Source organism: Protopterus annectens, chromosome 6.part0 (genome assembly GCF_019279795.1).
Source record: "Protopterus annectens isolate FY-2018-M chromosome 6.part0, PAN1.0, whole genome shotgun sequence".
In the NCBI taxonomy this organism is placed as follows: Eukaryota; Metazoa; Chordata; order Ceratodontiformes; family Protopteridae; genus Protopterus; species Protopterus annectens.
In genome coordinates, this window is record NC_056737.1 from 726,333,919 (window position 1) to 726,353,214 (window position 19,296).

At 39.8% G+C, this 19,296-nt stretch overlaps 1 protein-coding gene across 1 annotated transcript in view; it reads right to left on the reverse strand.

Moving 5' to 3' along the window:
* The window catches only part of LOC122803887 (organic solute transporter subunit alpha-like), a 210,703-nt gene that overhangs the window by 149,863 nt on the left and 41,544 nt on the right, over positions 1-19,296 (reverse strand). The window contains exon 5 of the mRNA XM_044073569.1: positions 3,408-3,519. Coding sequence (XP_043929504.1) covers positions 3,408-3,519 — 112 coding nt within the window. The remainder of the gene's footprint in view (positions 1-3,407; positions 3,520-19,296) is intronic.

Consider the following 19,296-nt stretch of genomic DNA (forward strand, 5'->3'; position numbering starts at 1 on the left):
TTAAAGACATGCAGGTAGGTGCGTGTGTGAAAGGGTGTGCCTTCTTTGCAGGTTGGGCATCAGACTGGCAATTTGGCACTGTAAAAATCCACTGCCAATCATGAGAAGACCGGAGTCCTGCTGTGGTGACCCCTAACCGGGAAAAGCCAATAGACTTTACATATATATATATATATATATATATATATATATATATATATATATATATGGATTCACTTTAGAAGCTTGAAATACTGAAATATCGAAATTCAGTATTTCGAGCCCATAAAGTGGAATACTGAGAACAGCGAAAGCTCAGAAGCTCGAAATTCAAAACCTCGAATACCAGCAGTTTTGAATGTCACGCTTCTGAGGTTTCGCTGTGGCTATGAATTCAGGTAAGTGTGTGTGTGTGTGTGTGTGTGTGTGTGTGTGTGTGTGTGTGTGTGTGTGTGTGTGTGTGTGTTAAGGGTTTTGGGTAGGGGCTGTGGTTTGTGTCGGTGTGTTTTGTTACTGTGATGTGTGTGTGTGTGTATGCGAGGAGAATGTAGCTTGTGTGGTGGTGTTTTGTGTGTGTTTGTGTGTAGTGCAACCTCGGAGTGAGAATATTTAAGTAGGGGGGTGGGGGGCACAGCCCCCCACATGGGGGGTGCAGGGGTTCTTGCCCCCTGCTTTTATGTAGCAGAGAGCTTGTGTTTGTGTGTGTGTGTGTGTGTGTGTGTGTGTGTGTGTGTGTGTGTGTGTGTGTGTGTGTGTGTGTGTGCAGTAGAAGTGTGAAATTCAAAATCTCCAGTGTGCAAGATTTTGAATTTCGTGGTTCTGAGTTTTTGTGGTTCCAAAAATTTGACTTTATAGCTTCGACATATTGATTTCGATATTTCAGTATTTCAAGGATATAAAGTGAATCCATAAATATATATATATATATATATATATATATATATATATATATATATATAGATAGATATATACATATATATATATATATTAGCAATTAACAGACCACTACGTGGGCTCTTTAATTAATTGTGGTGGTTACTGTGCAATGGTTGTCATGGATACAAGGCTAGTATTTAGGTATGAGCAGTTTATTGTATTGCTTGATAAAAATCCATTTGAATAGCATGTTGTTACCAGAGATGGGGTTTGTCCCAGCAGCGTAATTTCTTATTCTAGCTCTATTGCATGTATGTACAATGTGTATAGCAAGTGTAATTGAGATATAATTTAGTGTGTGGGGAACATGTGTAGATTAAATACTCCAAAAAGAATTTGCATACATCTTCCAGTTTTAGGATATTATGCTTAACTATTTAGAAGTGTTTTTTTTGGGTGTAGGTAAAGGGTTACCAACAAACACACCCCATGTGAGGTGGCCACAAGCTGTGGCTTTGATTGCCACTTCAGACTGAGTGCGTTACTTGGATGATGGACAGGAAGAAGTGACAGAGCAATGATACTGGTCTGAGAAAAGCTGCAGCAGCAGTAGGAGCAGTGCTCTTCAACTTCATGTTTCCATGAGTTGGCATGCATGAATGTACTGAAGTGCTGCATTACCACTAACTCAGCGATTCCAGCTATCTGAAAACTGTTGTTGAAGATGAACCTTCCCTACAGGAAAAATGTCTTTTTTATGGTACAGGTGTTACACATCCACAGTTACTGCCTTTACAGCAGGTGTATAGGAGGAGGGCGGGGTGAAGATTAAGGGTTATCATAGTGCCAAAGGAGAGAATACGAAAAAAGCAAGCATAGGGTATTGACAGGTTAGTTGTGCCCTGTGACGCATAAAGAGCAGATACGCAACTAACTGGCATTTATGCAGGAAGGAGAGGGTAGGGAATGTTATACACGTGTGCTACAAAAATATTTGAACAGATGCAGCTATGTTATTAGCTATAGATATTGTAGGTGATGTAGTGTGAATGTTAGCTAAAGGAAAAAATCTGTGCACAGGAAGATGTCATGAGATGAATTTCCAGTAAGAGAAAAGGTGACAAGCAATACAGTATAAGGTGAATGCAAGGCCATGGTTGGGAATGTTTTGTATAGATAGTTACTAAGTGAATGTAGTATGGTTAGTGATGTCTGGGAGTACAAGTGTATATAACTCTAACATGGTTATGTTGGGTAAGTGATGGGAGAGTGATCCAAACCAGGTGCCTATTCTGGAGGAAAAGAGGAGATGAGAGGTACTTCACAGCAACCCTGTGTATACCTGCTATGTGACTATATAGGTGAGTACCTTAATATTCCAGTAATAAGCAACTTGTATGCCTAAGTGGCTGTATGTTAGAAGACTGTACCAGAAGTCTAGTGAAACATGAGGGCAGTGTCGAAAAAGATGAAGAGAGAGTAATCTTGTGTAGATGTACTTGAACAAATATATTTATTTAACTTGCTTAATGGGGTAAAGCTGTGATCTCAGTGGACTTTTTTCCAGACTCAGCCCAGAAGATATAAAAAAATACAAAAAGAGAAACATTAATATTGCACAGTACAGCTGGCATGATAAAGGTGAAATTAACTTGGAGATTATCAGTACATAGTACCACAACCAACAGAAGGAATTTAGCTAGGATTAAACAGATTGTACAGTAATGTGAAGCCGTAACTGCAGGTTTCAAGTTTCAGCAAATATTCATGTTCTTATCAAGCGCCTGGTCAGTTAACAACACAAAGAGTCTGAGAGCTGGGAATACTGGTGATAGTACTGTAATTTTAAACTTAAATTTATCTAAAGAAGATTCAAATAGGTGTCAAACACAATTCTATTATGGTCTAGGTCCTTAGCAATGACTGAAAAACTACTGTACTTACAAAAAGGCATCTAGGAGTGCTCAGAATTAGGCGGACGTTAAAGAGTGAATGAAACAGCTGTGTAGCAGAGGAAAAAGACTCAGCAAGAAGGCACAACAGTTCATTTAGTGATGCAGACAATAGATTTTAACTATATTGCTTTCTGGCCAGCATGAGAGCCTCCTCTTATAGTTTGTGCTATCATATGGCTACAGGTTCTGTGTAACAGTATCTCCCCGTTTCACTTCTGAAACCCCACCCAGTTTCAAAATGGCCACCTTGTATATTACCCCTCTATCTATTACAAAATGCATTCAGTACTGACCCACTTATATATGACCTTTAAAGTGTTAAAGGTCTTGTTTCTTATGTCCCTCATTTCCTTTCCTCCTTTCCATCCTTCACAAAACACATTTTTGGCCTCCTCAGCTTTACCTTTAATAGCTGCACCATGGCATAAAAAGAAATGGAGGATTAAATCTATGCATGCATCATTTCCATTACCTGAAGTTATTTTTGTCAATTTATTGCTACATTAACATGTAGTTTAAGTTAATGTAACAGACAGTATCTCCAATAAAGCATGCCACAGCTGACTGTAGAATATAACATTCGAGAATAAAGCATACCCTCTCTTGGAAGTATTTCCCATCCGCCCAGATGACAGCTGAAATAATGTGCAGTAAGGGTTGCAAAATCAAAGACTGTAGGATAGCAATCCTGAGCACTCCATATATTTTCCTAGGGATTTAAAATGAAATAATTACAAACAATTACTGGCACAATTTGCAGTTATTTGATATAATTTCATCTGGTGACCATTGGAATGTATTGTGCAATCAAAAAGTTATATTTCTGTCACTCCAACTGCAGTAGGTTAAAGCAAAACTGAGAAAAGGATACAGCTAAGCATGTCCTTTTAATAAAAATACTGTTTTATTTAACATGTTCATACTCATTTCTCTAGCCGTTATTATACAATGTTTTTGTTAAGCCTATAGATGCTGATTTATACAGCTGTTATGAAACATTTGGAAGAAAGAAACAGATTGTATTTAAGGCTGAACAACAGCATAATTGTATATACCCAATTTTGAAAAGCCTCACATATATACACACAGGCCCCTAAGGGATAATTCAGACAAGCTTAACTTTAAGATGAACTGCATAGTTTCAAAGAATTTCTGAAATTAGCCAACAACACGCAACAAAAAAGATACAACCACAAACATGTTTTTCTCAGTTTTGTGATTATCAGTGTAACCTCCCAAAAAACTGATCTAAGAAAGAAACTACTGCAGCTAAACTGCAGATGTATAAACTGCAGATGTATCATACATTTTTCCTTGTGGTGTAGCCTTTGAAGATGGCATTTTGGGACCAGTCTGATGGGATTAAAATGGCATTAAAACATAAAACTGGTGGGGTCATACTACCTGTAAGAAATATCTGGAAAAAACGTCTTCAAGATGAATGACTCTTGACACTTATTTGTACAGGTTTACATGCATATATTCATTCCTGTATATATGCAGACATGCTTAAGTTGACTCTTATACATTATTACTAGTTACACAACAAATAAAAGTCATACAATTAGAAATCAAATCTTATGTCTGAGCAGTCTAATTCTGATTGGCTTGAAACTCTTCAAAGTCAAGCTACTCTTGTAGGTTCTCTTTCTTTACTTATAATAACCTTCTGCATCAGATGTCTGCAACCTGTGGCCCAGGAATCCCATGAGAGTCTTGGCTGCCCGTTCAACTCTGTGTCTAAACAAGACAGTGATTTGCAGATACAGAACAGATTAGTACTTTAAGATCTGTCACATATAACTTCAGTTTTAGAGCTCTCATAAAATTCCTCTCTGTCCCTACAGAGCAACAGCTATGCAGGGTCTACACACATATAACATACTGTGTGCCCCAGAGTTAACTGTGTTCTAGAATTATATGCTTGCCGTGCTACGCAAAATGCACATGTTCAGGTTTCAGCACAATTTGTATCTTCCTACTTCTGGTATGTATTGGCCATGAAAATATTTATGTAAAAGTTCTGCACCTTTTAAGGTGGAGTCCATCAAACAGAAACAAAGCCTGAAAGAATTTAAATAAAAACTGGTGCCGCTCTTCTGTATCACTGTACTCTGTCTTATTTACGTGTTATCGTCAGCTGACTGTGTCTGGCTTTTAAGCTGGCAGCTGTTAACTCATTTAGTAATCTGTCTTCATTAGTATACAACAGTTGACAAAATCGGTGTGTTGTATACATGCTGTATGCAGGATGCTTCCACTGAACTTGTAAATGCTCCAAGAAAGGTTTGCCATCATATTGGGGAATAACTGTTCCCCCATTTTGCTTTACAATTGTAACTCGTGGCTTGTCCGTACTGTACAGCCACATATATTCCTACTTCCAAGGGACTGTACAACACACTACTCTGTTCATCCTTCTTTTACATCTGTCTTCATACTGGGTGGCGGGCATAAGTGCACTGCACTAGTTATCGACACGCTAATATGCTTTCAGTGATGGGTTATTCTAGAATTTCACTTTTAATGCTAGAGACCATGATATCCTGAGGGTTCTTTTTGTTGACGTATACCAATCTCAAAATGAGTATATATAAGTGCCACTGTGGCAGGCCTATGAACGTTTTTAAAAATATATTCTTTACCGAATGCATTATTCTGTGACCACACTTATGAGTTTTGGTTATGGAGTAGTCCTACTTTATTCATATAGTCGTCTCTGTGTCGTATTGATTGGGAAGCATGGCCTATTCTGCTGACCAAGGAGTGCTGCCTCTAAGATTTGTCTTATTAAAGCTACTCATTATTGCTTTGCAGTAGTACTCCAGATGACCTCTGCGATGCTTCTAATACACACTGTGGACAGTGTCTAGGAATCCAGCTGTCCTTTCATGTGTGGCATTATTTCATCAGTTTGTCACTGCTGTCATGTTAATCATTTAAATGATTTTGAATGTTGTGTTGTACACGCTGGTTAAACAGTTGTTTATGTTATTGGGTTTTAGATTGAATCCTTAAATGTTCATAGTTCTTTGTTCCAATAAATCATTTTCTGAAATAGCACACTCTCTGAATGCTTCTCTCTTTTGTTTGATTAATGAACACCTCGTGTAATTTGTGCCTCCATTATATCATTACATTAGCTGTGAAGCTATGTTTTATAGTACACATATTTAACTGTGTGCAGTATATATCTAATGTTCCTGGCTGCTTTTATACTTTTATACTCCTTTCTTTAATACACACACACACACACACACACACACACACACACACACACACACACACACACACACACACACACACACACACACACACATTCTGTATTCTTTTCCAGCTCAAAGTAGTTTAATTGTTTTGTGTTTATGTAGATCTTTTTTCACTTGTTAATGCACCATAAATATTCACCTTTCTCCTGTTAAATGCAATATTAATAGTATTAACTTTGAGTTTTCTGCACTGTTTAAATTAAAAGTATGGAAATGTTATCTGTTGCATTGCCATTTTGAACTTTAACACCGGTCATAATACTGACACAGTACATAGACAAGCAAATGCTAAGGCACTTAAAAGAAACCTCCCTAAACTATAAAGACCTCCTAGACATTCTTCCAACAAAAAGAAACCTTAGTAACCCCAAAAGAATACCCAACACAACACATACAGCCACACCCTTTGGAGCCTCACCTACAAAGCCCATAAGCCAAACCAACACACTATGCCATATTTTAATCACAGGAGAATCCAATGTGAGATATACAGGCTGAATAAGGAGAAAATCACAGTCACTTCACCTTCAGAGGCCAGGATCCACCAAATAACCCATGCACTCAAGTCATTAGACGTTTGTACCAGTGTGACTCAGTCATAGTCCATTTGAATGTAAATTACCTGAGATGTATCTTCCTGGACTGTATGGAGAGAGACATTATAGAGTTCTCAGACTTTTGAGTTCTCAGACTTTGTGTCCCAGGCTGGTACATGCCTGGTACTGAGCAGCATTCTATCTTCACCAAGGATTGATGCCACAATATGAACAAAAGATGATTGACTTCAAATTTTTGGCTTAATTTCTGGTTTCATACCAAGGGGTACAATATTTGCCTGCATGAGAGGATATGGTCAACAGACCATCTTGCTTCCCAAGGATGCTCTGCACCTGTCCTGTCTAGGTTTTCAAATATTGGCTAAAACACTGTGCTCCTTTTTTAGGCAATGCCAAAATGTCAAACCTTCCAACATAGCAAAGCCAACCCAAGGGAATCTAAAGGTGTCACTGCTCAATGAAACAAGAAACTCCATTCTCTCATGGCTATCCTCACCCCGGAGAATGTGAGCATCTGTGAAGTTACTGAGACACGGTTTAAAGCTGTGAAGAGCACCTTGGCAGTGCAAGGCTACAATGTATTCCAAGTAAAACGTTGAAATGAACAAAGAAAAAAACAACCAGAAGACAAACTGCCACAGTCCTTTGAGCACACCAAAATCCACAGGTATTGGATAATACCACGAGGAAGAAATACTTTGAACAAATCTTACAGCTTTTTGGGTATCCTTAGTAGAAATGCCAAAACCAGATCTTTGGTGAAGAAACAGGACTTCTTTATTGATCCACAGGTACAATAAAAAACGAGTGCTTTCGCCTGGCGAATCCCAGGCTTTTTCAAGATAAAATGACTGTGTGGCCATGCAGTTTATATACTCTGAAAGATAGACCAATTGCTGAACCATGATCATTTCAATTAAATAATTAAGACAAACAATTATATAATCAAACCATTAGATTATGTTTTCAGCGTGAATTTTGTTTAAAGTGCAACCGTGCTTTTTTCATCATCATTATTTATATGTGCAGTGTTCATTATTACAAAATTCTGAACAAGTGAATGTGCATTTGAATCTTATGTAAAATTAGTGTGTTAATTACCCATTTTTGGTTATGTTGTTTTATGAAAATTCCCTACAAGGCCATACTTCTTAATAAATGCATGTTATATATCAAAGCACTAATCATTTTAAATGAAAGAAAGTGTATTTGATGAATATACATTCTTAAACTACACCATAAATGTCATGAAGAATGTATTTATATGTAGTGTACTTTAAGATGTATTACTTAAGCTTATATTCGTACACAATTATAACTCGATGTAACTAAGATATATATTAAAAAATGAAAAATAAAAAATAAAAAATGAATAAAATATGAAATACACAAATACAAGTAAATATATACTGGTGTGAAATAATGAGAGACTTAAATCTGAAATTCATTATTATTAATAGTCAAAATTAGAATAAAATTAATTAATTATTAAAAAATTATTCTTGTTAATTAAAAAATGAATAAACCAACAAATTCATAATTTGTCCCTTCTTGCTTTGAGCACACTAGCTAGGCTAACACTATCATTCATCCCTGGGAATCTAGTGGCATCCAGCTTTAGCTGCCATATTAGTTCTCTGTTCTCAAGAAGATTCCCCCAATCACCCCCTCTGGGGGTCTTGGTTAACTCGCTCAAGTACAAAAAATCTAATGGTCATGTGGGTGCAAATCAATGAGTGCCTAAAGAATGCATTGCTCTCTTTTTTTCTTTTCATTGTCGTATATATGCTCATAAATCCTTTTCGTGAGCACCCTAGTCGTCTTCCCCACATAAAAACCATGGCAAGCCAGGCAGATGCCCAAATAAACTACCCCAAAGGAATTACATGTGTAGTGTTCATGTGCCCTTAACGTGCGCTTCCTAGATGGTAAATGTATGTGATCATCGTGCAACATGTGTACACATTGTTTGCACATGCCACATTTGAATGAACCTTTCTTCCTAGATAAAACGTTATTGTGGTTGAAATTCTTAGTATGAGAACCTTGTTCAAACATACCCTTCAAATTTGTGTCCCGCTTCCTAATAAAATGTACCCTGTCAGGGAGAAAAGTTTTGATGTCATCTTGTGATGTCAAAATGGGCCAAAAAGTACTTATAGTATTTTCAATAAAATAAGGGATTCACTTTATCCGCCTCTTTTGGGAAAAGGACTGCCCCTGCCTACAATTACTAAATCAGGTCACCTTGAAACACAAAAGGGTTTTGCATATACATACACAGAAGATTCACATTTTATTTTAAGATAGAGGAGACCATCCCCACAAAGAGGCCAGTCACTAGTGGAGTCCCTCTGAGCTCTCTGCTAGGTCTGCTCCTATTTGGCATCTACTTCTCAGAAGTCAAGGCGAATGTTAAGTGCCTCTGGTTAAGTAAATTTGCAGATGACTGCAAGCTAGGAGCAGTCATAGCATCCCCCAAGGCCCTAATATCCTACAGAAAGGACTAACGCAGAGAAATGACTGGTGCCAAAGCAACACTTTAAAACCCAATGCAAAGAAATGCATAATTTCAGACTTTGCCATTGTTCACCTGAAGTCTTTTTACCTTCCCTAAACAGACTCAGGGGCTCTGCAAAACAACATTTAATATGCTGTATGCTATGGACTTAATATATTTATACTAACTGCCTGCAAGTGTTAAGCTGTCTGCACATCACCAAGCTGAACTCCTGCTCTGCATCTTCCTTCTGCGCTCTAACCACTCTATCTACCTTTCTACCCCACCAGAACCTACCTTACTAAGCTGTCATGGAAAGTTAGTAAATTGTATGCCTACTAACTTTTTCTCCTTTGAAGTAAAGTTTCTCTCCATTACCTTTCTTCCCTTTCATATATTATTTTTCTATTTTGCATAATTTCCTGTAATGCAATAGCCCTGCACTTATTTGCTGTTTTTTTTACAGCTGCACTGATTGTTTCTGCTGTTATTTCCATGTAGAGCCCATCACTGCACTGCCCTATGCCAACTAAAGTGGCTGGAGCTACCTAATTACCTAACTCTCACCCAAACTGTCAATGGCCCATAGCATAATATACCAACCTGATGAATGCATGGTACTCCATAATCTACTTCAGCCACAACCTAGCAGCAGACAACTAAGATCCTCTGACAAATTCCTACTACAAGTCTCAAAAGCTAACAATTACTATGGAGATTCTCTTTACTCTAATCGAATCTCCAGGATTTGGAACTTAATCCCCCAGCACATGCTAACCACAGCCAATCCCTCACAATTTAAAATACTCCTAAAGTCTCACCTATCTAACTCTTGGCTTTGTTCTTTTCTAACTCTCCCAGGCTGACTCTCCATGCATTCCTCTGCAGAGTTCTTACCAAATTTTGTATGCAAGTCTAACTGATCTTCCCCACAATTCACATCTTCAGTCTCTCCTAGATGCTCTTTACATCCCTTTCACTTTCACCCTATTTTCATTTTGTACACCTTAGTCAGCGTCCTTTAAACCAGAAAAAGTGAACTTTTATATTCTACCTTAATTTTAATAAACATATAAGACATAAGATGTATTGCTTAACATTATAATATATTATTAACACTATCTTTTATAAATAAATAAATTAATAATTGTACCCTTTGGGAAGTCAGCCACCCTTGGAAATTATCTCATCGACAACACACCCCTAAAAGTCGAACCATAGTAACCTGGCTTTTCACAACATGTAGCTAAGGCAGTAAGGAAATCATTCTGTGTTGCTCATCTTATAACCAAGGGCATGGAATCTAGGTCCAAGGAAGTCATAGTTCCATGATATTTGGCCATCATCAGGCCCATCATTGAATATAACACTTCCTGTGGTATGCACCTAACTAGACACATGCAACAACTGGAACATCCACAGAGGTTCCTCACAAAAAGAATGCAGGATGTAAACAGGCTGCCCAACGCAGATTGCCTCAAAGCTATAACTCTATTCTGTTTCCTACAGCCTGTTGAGATGCGATCTGTGCCTGGCGGTGGTTAGGGAGGGTTAGGTGAGTTAGGGTAAGGGCGTGAGTCAGGTAAATGTGCGATTGTGTGGACGTGAGGATTAGGCGGGTAGGTGAGTTAGGGTTAGGGCACAGGTGAGGCGAGTGTGCGATAGTGGCGAACCTTAGGGTTAGGGTTTGGGTTAAGTAAGTGGATAGTTAGTGGTGTTTGTACAGTTTAGTGTAGGGTTAGATGTAAGATTTTAGGTGTATGTGTGTGGATTGCTGTTTGTTTGGTGTGCTTGTGTTGTGTGTATGTGTTTTGGAACAGCAAATTTTTTCCCTAGGAAAAAATTTGTTGTTCTGCATGTTCGATGTTTTCAGCAGTTCGACATTTAAACATTCGGTGTTTACATCTTTCGATATTCTAATATAGACCCTTTCCTATCTCCCATCCAGTCATCAAGATTTCTTGATGAGTGCTAATGAGGAGCTTTGTTTGATATGGATAGGTAGTTTGTTCCAGAGTATGGGAAGTCTCTGGGACAGGAATCTATCCCTCCAGCATGTTCTGTTTATTGTGATGACAAGGTTTAGGTCCCTAGAACATGTAGCTCGGAGGGATTGGGATTTCTTTAAGTGGAGCATGTCCAACAGCTCTGGGTTTGACATAGCTTTGTATGTTAGGCAGAGATCGCCTCTGAGTAGGTGATATGCAACGGATTAAAGCTGGAGTTTTTTGAGATGGTCTGCGTAGGGCATCTGTTTGAGGCCAATAATCCTCTTTGTGAGGTATTTCTCCGGCCTTTCCAGTTGTTGTAGATATCTTGTGAGGTGCATACCAAAAGAGGCGTTGTACTCTATAATGGGTCTAATGAGTGATGAGTAGAGGGGAACAATGACCTCTTTTTTTCCTGGATGAGAAACCTTTTGTGATTAGGTGTGCCACGTAGAAGGATTTCCTGACTACTGTGCTGATGTGATTATCAAAGTAGAGACTACTGTCCACCTGTGTCCCAAGGTCTCTTATCACACTTTCAGTGTTAAGTAAACTACCACCTTTCTGGTAGTTCATGGGTACAGAGTTTTTACCAAAAGAGATGACAATGCACTTTTTGGCATTGATCTTGAGGCCATGGCTTTGACACCAGGCATCTGTCTCAGTGAGGCCCTTTTGTAGGATGTCCACATCGTTAGGAGTTTTGATTATGGCTCTTAGTTTGCAGTCATCTGTGAACTTCATTAACCAAAGACCCTCTGTGTTAGCCTGTACTTCTGAGAAGTAGATACCAAACACCTATTACATTTAATGGACAAACAGCTTAAGTGTAGCATATGTGCCAAGCAGACATAAAATATGACTTATAAGACATAGGTAAGGAGGGTTATAATATAAATTCATAGGTAAATACTAAGCTATCAGTATGCAGAGTATTACAAGCCTAGCCAATAAACAGAGGTCAGACTCAAACCCTGTTCTTTGTATCTATGAGATAAAGACCTTTACCATTAATTTAAGTTACCTGTAACACATTGCATTTAAGTTACCTGGCACTTGCTCACTAAAGCAATTATATAAGTCAGCTCTAAAAAATTAAAAGCACGACACCCTCACAAACTCCCCTTGAGTACCTTGTTCCCCATTGGCCCTTTTTTTCAATTATAAAGGAATTCCCAATACTATTCTAGCATGTCCAAAGGTCAGTTGTCAATCTCCTCTCCGGTCCAGCTGGTGAACCTGGGAATCTTGAGGCAATGTTACAACTGCCTCATGTACACAGACAACCCTCTCCTCCTCCCAACAAATTCCAACACATGTGAGAGATGCAACCATATAGCCAAACTGGAGGCTAAGCTCTCTCACCTCAGTACTGGCGTAACCAGTCAGGAGGAGAAGGAAACCACATTCACTACAATTCCAGTCTCACATAGACCTACCACGACAACAAACCAAACACATAAACACACAAAAACATACTCGGAGGCTCTAAATAAAAATCTGCCTAAGCAGCAGAGACCTCCAAAGCAGACACCCAAGCAACCGCTACCCCAAAACAAAACACGTGCAACATATAGCTCACAAAGCCAGTGTGCCGAACAGTCACAGCCCTTAAGGCTAAACAACACACCTGATACACTTGTAATAGGTGACTCTATCGTCAGGCACACTGATGCCCCGCTCACCAGGCTGAACAAGGAGAAGGTCACGGTGAGCTGCCTGTCGGGCGCTAGGATCCACCACATAACACAAGCACTCAGGTCACTCCAAGGCAAGTACAAATATGACTCAGTCATTGTCCATGCTGGTGTGAATGACCTGAGACATACCTCCCTGGACTACATGAAAAGAGACATAGAGGAGCTCTCTGAGCATGTAGCCCAGGCCGGTATGACTCTGACCTTGAGTAGCATCTTACCCTCACCAAGAATGATGCCACAATATGAAGACAAGATGATCAATTTCAATAATTGGCTTAAGTGTTGGTGTCATTCAAAGGGGATCCAATGCCTGTCAGCCTGGGATGACATGCTCGACAAGCCACGATGCTTCGCTAGGGATGGCTTGCACCTGTCACCCCTGGGCTTTCGGATATTGGCAAAGGCTCTTGCTACCCCCATAGTGCCTTTTTTAGGCAAGGCTCAAAAGACAAACCCACCTCCATAGGTATCACAAGGGATAAGAAACTAAGAGTAATGCTACTCAACGCCAGAAGTCTAAACCTCGAGATGCACGCACTCGAAACTCTCCTTAGCATGGAGAACATCGATATCTGTGCAGTAACAGAAACCTGGTTCAAGGCTCCTGAGAGCACCCCAGCACTACCAGGTTATACCTCATACCATGCTTTTTGGCCCCAAAACTTGGACCAAACCACAAAAGGAGAGGGAGTATCAATATTCGTCAAAGATACCCACACCTCCAGGTTGGTGACACAGCACGAAGCATCAGAGACTATCCATGTGCAACTAACTGTGGGTAAAACTGCCTTCCAGTTTATAGCCTGCTACAGACCACCCTCCCAAACACAGGAACCCCACTTGGCCTTCCTGAGAATACTGGAAAATATGAAGGTCTCTCCAAACACCATTATATTGGGCGACTTCAACTACCCAAACATAGACTGGGAGCATTACTCTAGCTCCAACACCCTAGCCCAAAGGTTCCTAGAATTTATAAACTCAAATGCTATGGAACAACTTGTTACCACTCCCACAAGAGGGGAAAACATACTGGACCTGATCATCACCAACATGGAGACACTATGCTCCAGACCAGAAGTGTATCCCTCACTGGTAAGATCAGACCATAAACTAATCTCACTGGATATTCACATCCCGACCTCACCCCTGCCCAGAAAACCACAGTGAAAAACTTCTCTTAAGCAAATTTCACACACCTCAAAACCGAGGAAATCCTTCAAAGCCCCGGCCTGTGGAATATACGACCCAGAGCATAGAATACTTTATAACTGTATTCTATGAACACCTTCAGGAATGCATGGATCATGCAATCCCAAATAAAACCAAGACCCAATCCTCCAAAGGCAGGCGTCCTGCCTGGTGGACCCCAGCCATAAACAAACTATACAATAGAAGGAGGAAGCTACTACATGATAGAGCAAAATCCCAAAAAGGGAAGGCATCTCTGATCAGTATTAGCAAAAAACTATGGGCACTCATAAAATCGTCTAAGGCCAGCTTTGAGAGAAAAATTGCACAAGACACTAAGGATAATCACAAGGCTTTCTTTAGTTATGTTAGGAACCTGGGTGGGAATTCCCAGATATGCTCAGAATTAGTCCAAAATGACAAAATACACCGAACCCACAGACATTGCCAACATCCTAGCTGACAGGCTCAGTGCAAACTTCTCCCCCCCTCCCCACCAAAAGGGCAAATATCTATCCCAGCAGAGTGCTGCCCCCCTGACATCTCAGATGCTCAGGTAAGAGCCGCCCTCTCCAAAGCAAAAACACAGCATCAATGGGACCAGATGGTGTCCCGGGCTGCATCCTACATGAACTCCAAGAAGAGCTAAACCCAAACATAAAACTACTGTTCAGTCTTAGCCTTACTACAGGATATGTACCCAAAGAGTGGCGTACAGCAACAGTGGTCCCTCTCCACAAAGGTGGTGCCTCAATGGATCCTGGAAACTATCGCCCCATAAGCCTGACTAGCTTGGTCTGCAAAGCTATGGAAAGGATCATCATGGACCTCATAAATAAAGATATTGGGGACCTACAGACACTGGATCCTACCCAGTTTGGCTTTGTTAAGGGCAGATACTGCCTCTTAAACCTGGTCGATTTCTTTGAAACAATCACCAAGGCCATTGACTAGGGGAAGGTGGTCCACACAGCCTACCTGGACCTTGCAAAAGCCTTCAATACAATACCCCGCTCGGGCATTATAGATAAGCTCACCAGCTTAAATATAAACCCCTATGTCACTAGATGGGTTGCAAACTGGCTCAAGGACAGAACCCACATGGTTAGAATTGCTGGAGCTATGTCAGACTCCAAACCAGTTACAAGTGGCATCCCACAAAGCTCAGTCCTGGGACCTCTCTTGTTCGGTATATATTTCTTGGCGGTACAGGCCAACACGGAAGGACTGTGGCTGATCAAGTTCGCAGATGACTGCAAACTGGGCACCATAATCAACTCTCCAGCTGACACAAGCATCCTCCAAAAGGGCCTCATAGAAACAGACAACTGGTGCCAGAGCCATGGCCTCAAGCTAAACGCCAAAAAGTGTATAGTCATCCCCTTTGGCAAAAACAAAGTGCCCACAAATTACCACATAGGTGGTAATCCATTAAGTAGAGAAGAAGTCATTAGGGACCTGGGGACCCAAGTTGATAGCAATCTCTCATTTGACAACCACGTGGCCAAAGTGGTTAGAAAAACACTTTATATAGCCCACCTAATCATGAAGGGATTCACATCTAGATCAGGGGAGGTCATCGTACCTCTTTACTCATTCCTCATCAGGCCCATAATTGAGTACAATGCCCCTTTTGGGATGTACCTTACCAGACACCTGCAGCAACTGGAAAGACCCCAAAAGTGCCTCACCAAGAGGATCAAAGGGCTCAAACAGATGCCATATGCTGCCCGGTTAAAGAAACTCTAGCTCTACTCAGTGGTATACCGCCTGTTCAGAGGCGATCTGTGCCTGACATATAAAGCCATGTCCAACCCGGAATTAATGGACATGCTGCACCTCAGAAAATCCAAATTCCCATCGAGCTACGCGCTCGAGAGACTTGAACCTCAGCACTGAAATAAATAGGACATGCTGGAGGGACAGATTCATAACCCAGAGGCTCCCTTCACTCTGGAATAAAATCCCAGTCCAGGTTAGGCAGAGTCCCACATTGACACTCTTCAAGAGGAATCTTGATGAGTGGATGGTAGATCATAGGTTTACCCCGGCTATCACTTCTGTGTCACTGTTAGACAGAGGCACAGTATACTAACCTCAAAAAAGGCATAGCAAAATTAATTTAAAATGGGTGGCGAAAGCCAAACACACTCTGGCTAGGCTTATAAATGCCCTAGGGCAGATAGCCTAGTATGAACCTATGAACCTATGAACCTATTATGCCAAACCCTACCAAAATCTAGTGCCTAAGACTCATTCTTTGTTATTATCTGCTAGAGGAGTTAAACAACAGGTCCTGATGAGATTTGAAGTTGTAACACCTAGTTTAGGAGGCTGCTGCTGTAACCCTGAACTGCAGAGCCACACTCTGTTAGGTGTGAATACAACTGAGGTAAGGAGTGTGAAACATTATTTGATAGGTAGATACTAATTAAAGCTAGGAAGAGAGGCATTGTATAGCTATTGAGTCAAGGACAGTGGGGGAAAGAATACTAGGATACTTACTGACACAGAAACTGGTTATAAGATAGTGGTGGAGAGTATTTTAAATCACTGGATAAAGTAGGAAGGTCAGAAAGAAATTGAAATGTAAAACTGAGATTAAGGTAAGAAGGAAATTGAGGAGAAGTGGTAGAAATGTTTGTTTTGTAGAACAGGACAGAGGTTATAAGAGGAGAGGGGTATGAGGTGACAAAGGAAATGGAGTTACCCAGGTGCGGAACACCTGCATGACATCATGTGGTTTAGGTGTTGTTTTAAGGGTTTGCAGGCGGGAAGTTTTATGGTTTGTTTTAGGAATGTTGGGATTGTCTTCCAGAGTTTAGATATTTAATGGGAGTATAGTGAGTCACCTGCTGAGTTATTAGACTTTGTTGTGATTACTAAGTGCTTATTGGTTGAGAGAGGGTCTTTACCTGAAGTATAGAGGCTCAGGCCATCCTTTCCTGGCAGACATTTTTCTGTGCATGTATAAGACTGTGTGTAGTAATAAGTTGTGAATATATTAAATAGATGGGAAGCTCAAGCTAGTTTAGTTGTTTCAGGGCTCTGCAATTATTAATCCTATAAGTAAGGTTGGTAGCAAATCTGGTTCTTTATTGTAATAGGTGGAAAGTTTAGCTTTTTGTATAGTATTTAGGTTTGTTAGAATAGGTGAGGCATAAGAGATGGAACAAGGCAGATTGTTGCTAATTCTTATCTTACATCATTTGCCAGCCAATGTTTGGTTCTACAGAGGGAGTCAAGTTTTGGTGTGCTCTTTAATGGCTTGCACTATGTGTTGGGTAACTTTGAGGTTATTGTCACTTAGGGTACACAGTTTTGTTTGGGTTACAGTTTCAGTTTTCGTGTTGTTGGATGGGGTCATTTCAAAAGATTGCCAATCATTTTGAGATTGTTTTGAAGTGAAGAGAACAAGATTTTTCTAAACATTTAAAAGTGCTTTTAGCCAAGTATCAAGAGCAATGAAAAGTTTGGGTGATATCCGGAAGTGCTGGTAGGGATGGATACATATAAGGATTGACTTCTCAGCATATTAAACTATGCTAGCAAGGTAAGTGGCAGTATGTAGTTTGTTTACAAAAGTGCTGAATAAGAGGGGGCCTAATATTCAGCAATGTGGATGCCATAAATGACTGGCAGGAAGGAGACGAGATTTTGTTTCTCTTTAACTAATTGCTGCTTGTGAATTAGATAACTATGGAACCATGACAGAGAAGGCTGTGTGAGGCAGAGAGAAGAATGTTCAGTAAGATGTTTGTGGATATAATGTTAAATCATTTTTATAAATCTAAGAATAGTGAAGATATCAGGTTGCTGTCATTCCTGTGTTGGTTTACGATATTGATGAAGTTGAGAAGAGCAGTAATAGTACTATGTTGACGTCTAAAATCATGCTGAGTTTTGGAGAGCAGGTTGTTAGAGTTAATTTACTGTATACTTTGTGAGTGAATGCAGTTTTGTTGTATTTTAGATAGAGGGGATACGATGGCAACAGGGCTATAGTTAGAAAACTCTGTTGATGTGCCACCTTCGTGGAGTGGTGTTATGCAGGATATTTTCCTGACGGATGAGACATCACTTCTATTGTAAAGTCGTCATCAGCTAAACAGGTTGCTTTTGTTTCAGTAGAAGTTTTCTCATAGTAGAGGTGGAGACTGGATGGAAGGTGAATGAATGTGACTGGTTAGGACAAGATTACAGAGTGAATTGTTACTGTTATTATTAATCAGAGATAATTCTGTCCATATACAGTAGGAGTTGAATTGAGGTAGGTTTGAGTCAGTGATATTAGAAGTAGAAGGAGAGGATGTGGTGGTTTGACCAGGATCCATTAGTTTGTTTAGTGATGAAAAAAAATGTTGGATTATTTTGCTGTTTATATTGGAGGTAAGTATAAAAGAGTTGATTACCCATTTTTATGTTGTCCTTAGCAAGATTTTTGAGATGCCTAAATGTATGAGATGTATCTTGTGTTCTAATTTTATGCCAGCATTTCCAGACTTTGTCACTTTGAAGCATGATGTTTTTAATTTTCTTCAGTTAGTTTGATACAGAGTAAGATGTCCCCCCTCTGGGCCAGTAATGAAGGAGCCTGAATCCTCACCACTGATACCAGTGAGGGACATTCACTTGGAAAAAATTAGATACAAACAGTATTTCCAGATACAGTTTTCTGCACCAAGCACAATTTCCTGATTACCTGATAATAGGAATGTTTCATTTCAGACATATGGAATCCATGTGTTAGTAAGAAAAAGAGACATATACATGGATGGATTTGGTCTCCTGTTTTCATCAGTGATTTTCACTAGACCAGTGCATTAGCTTGGCATGCCACAGAAACACTCATTAAAATGTTTCTGGAATACACATTTCAGGGGAATGGAGTACCATGATAGCAAGAAAATAGAAATATACCTGTTTGTAGTAGAACCCATGCATCTCACACTGATATTTCCTGAACCAGGGCATCAGCCAGCTATGCAACAAAATTCTTCATAAGGACTGGGTCAGTATAACATGTCAATGAAATTGAACATGTGACAGAAAGAGAAGAAAATTGCACCTAGATAGTTCTGAATCACTGTCTTTGGCAATAATATTTTCTAGGATAGCGTATCATAAAGTGAAGCCGAGAAGAAATCATAGTGATGGGATTAGAAAACATCCATTTCAGGGAAAGGTTAAAACAGTGTTGAAGACTGAAAACTGTACACTGGAAAGCAGCATACCAACCATCAGAGGATTAAAACCCTTCTACAGGCACCGACATTGTAAA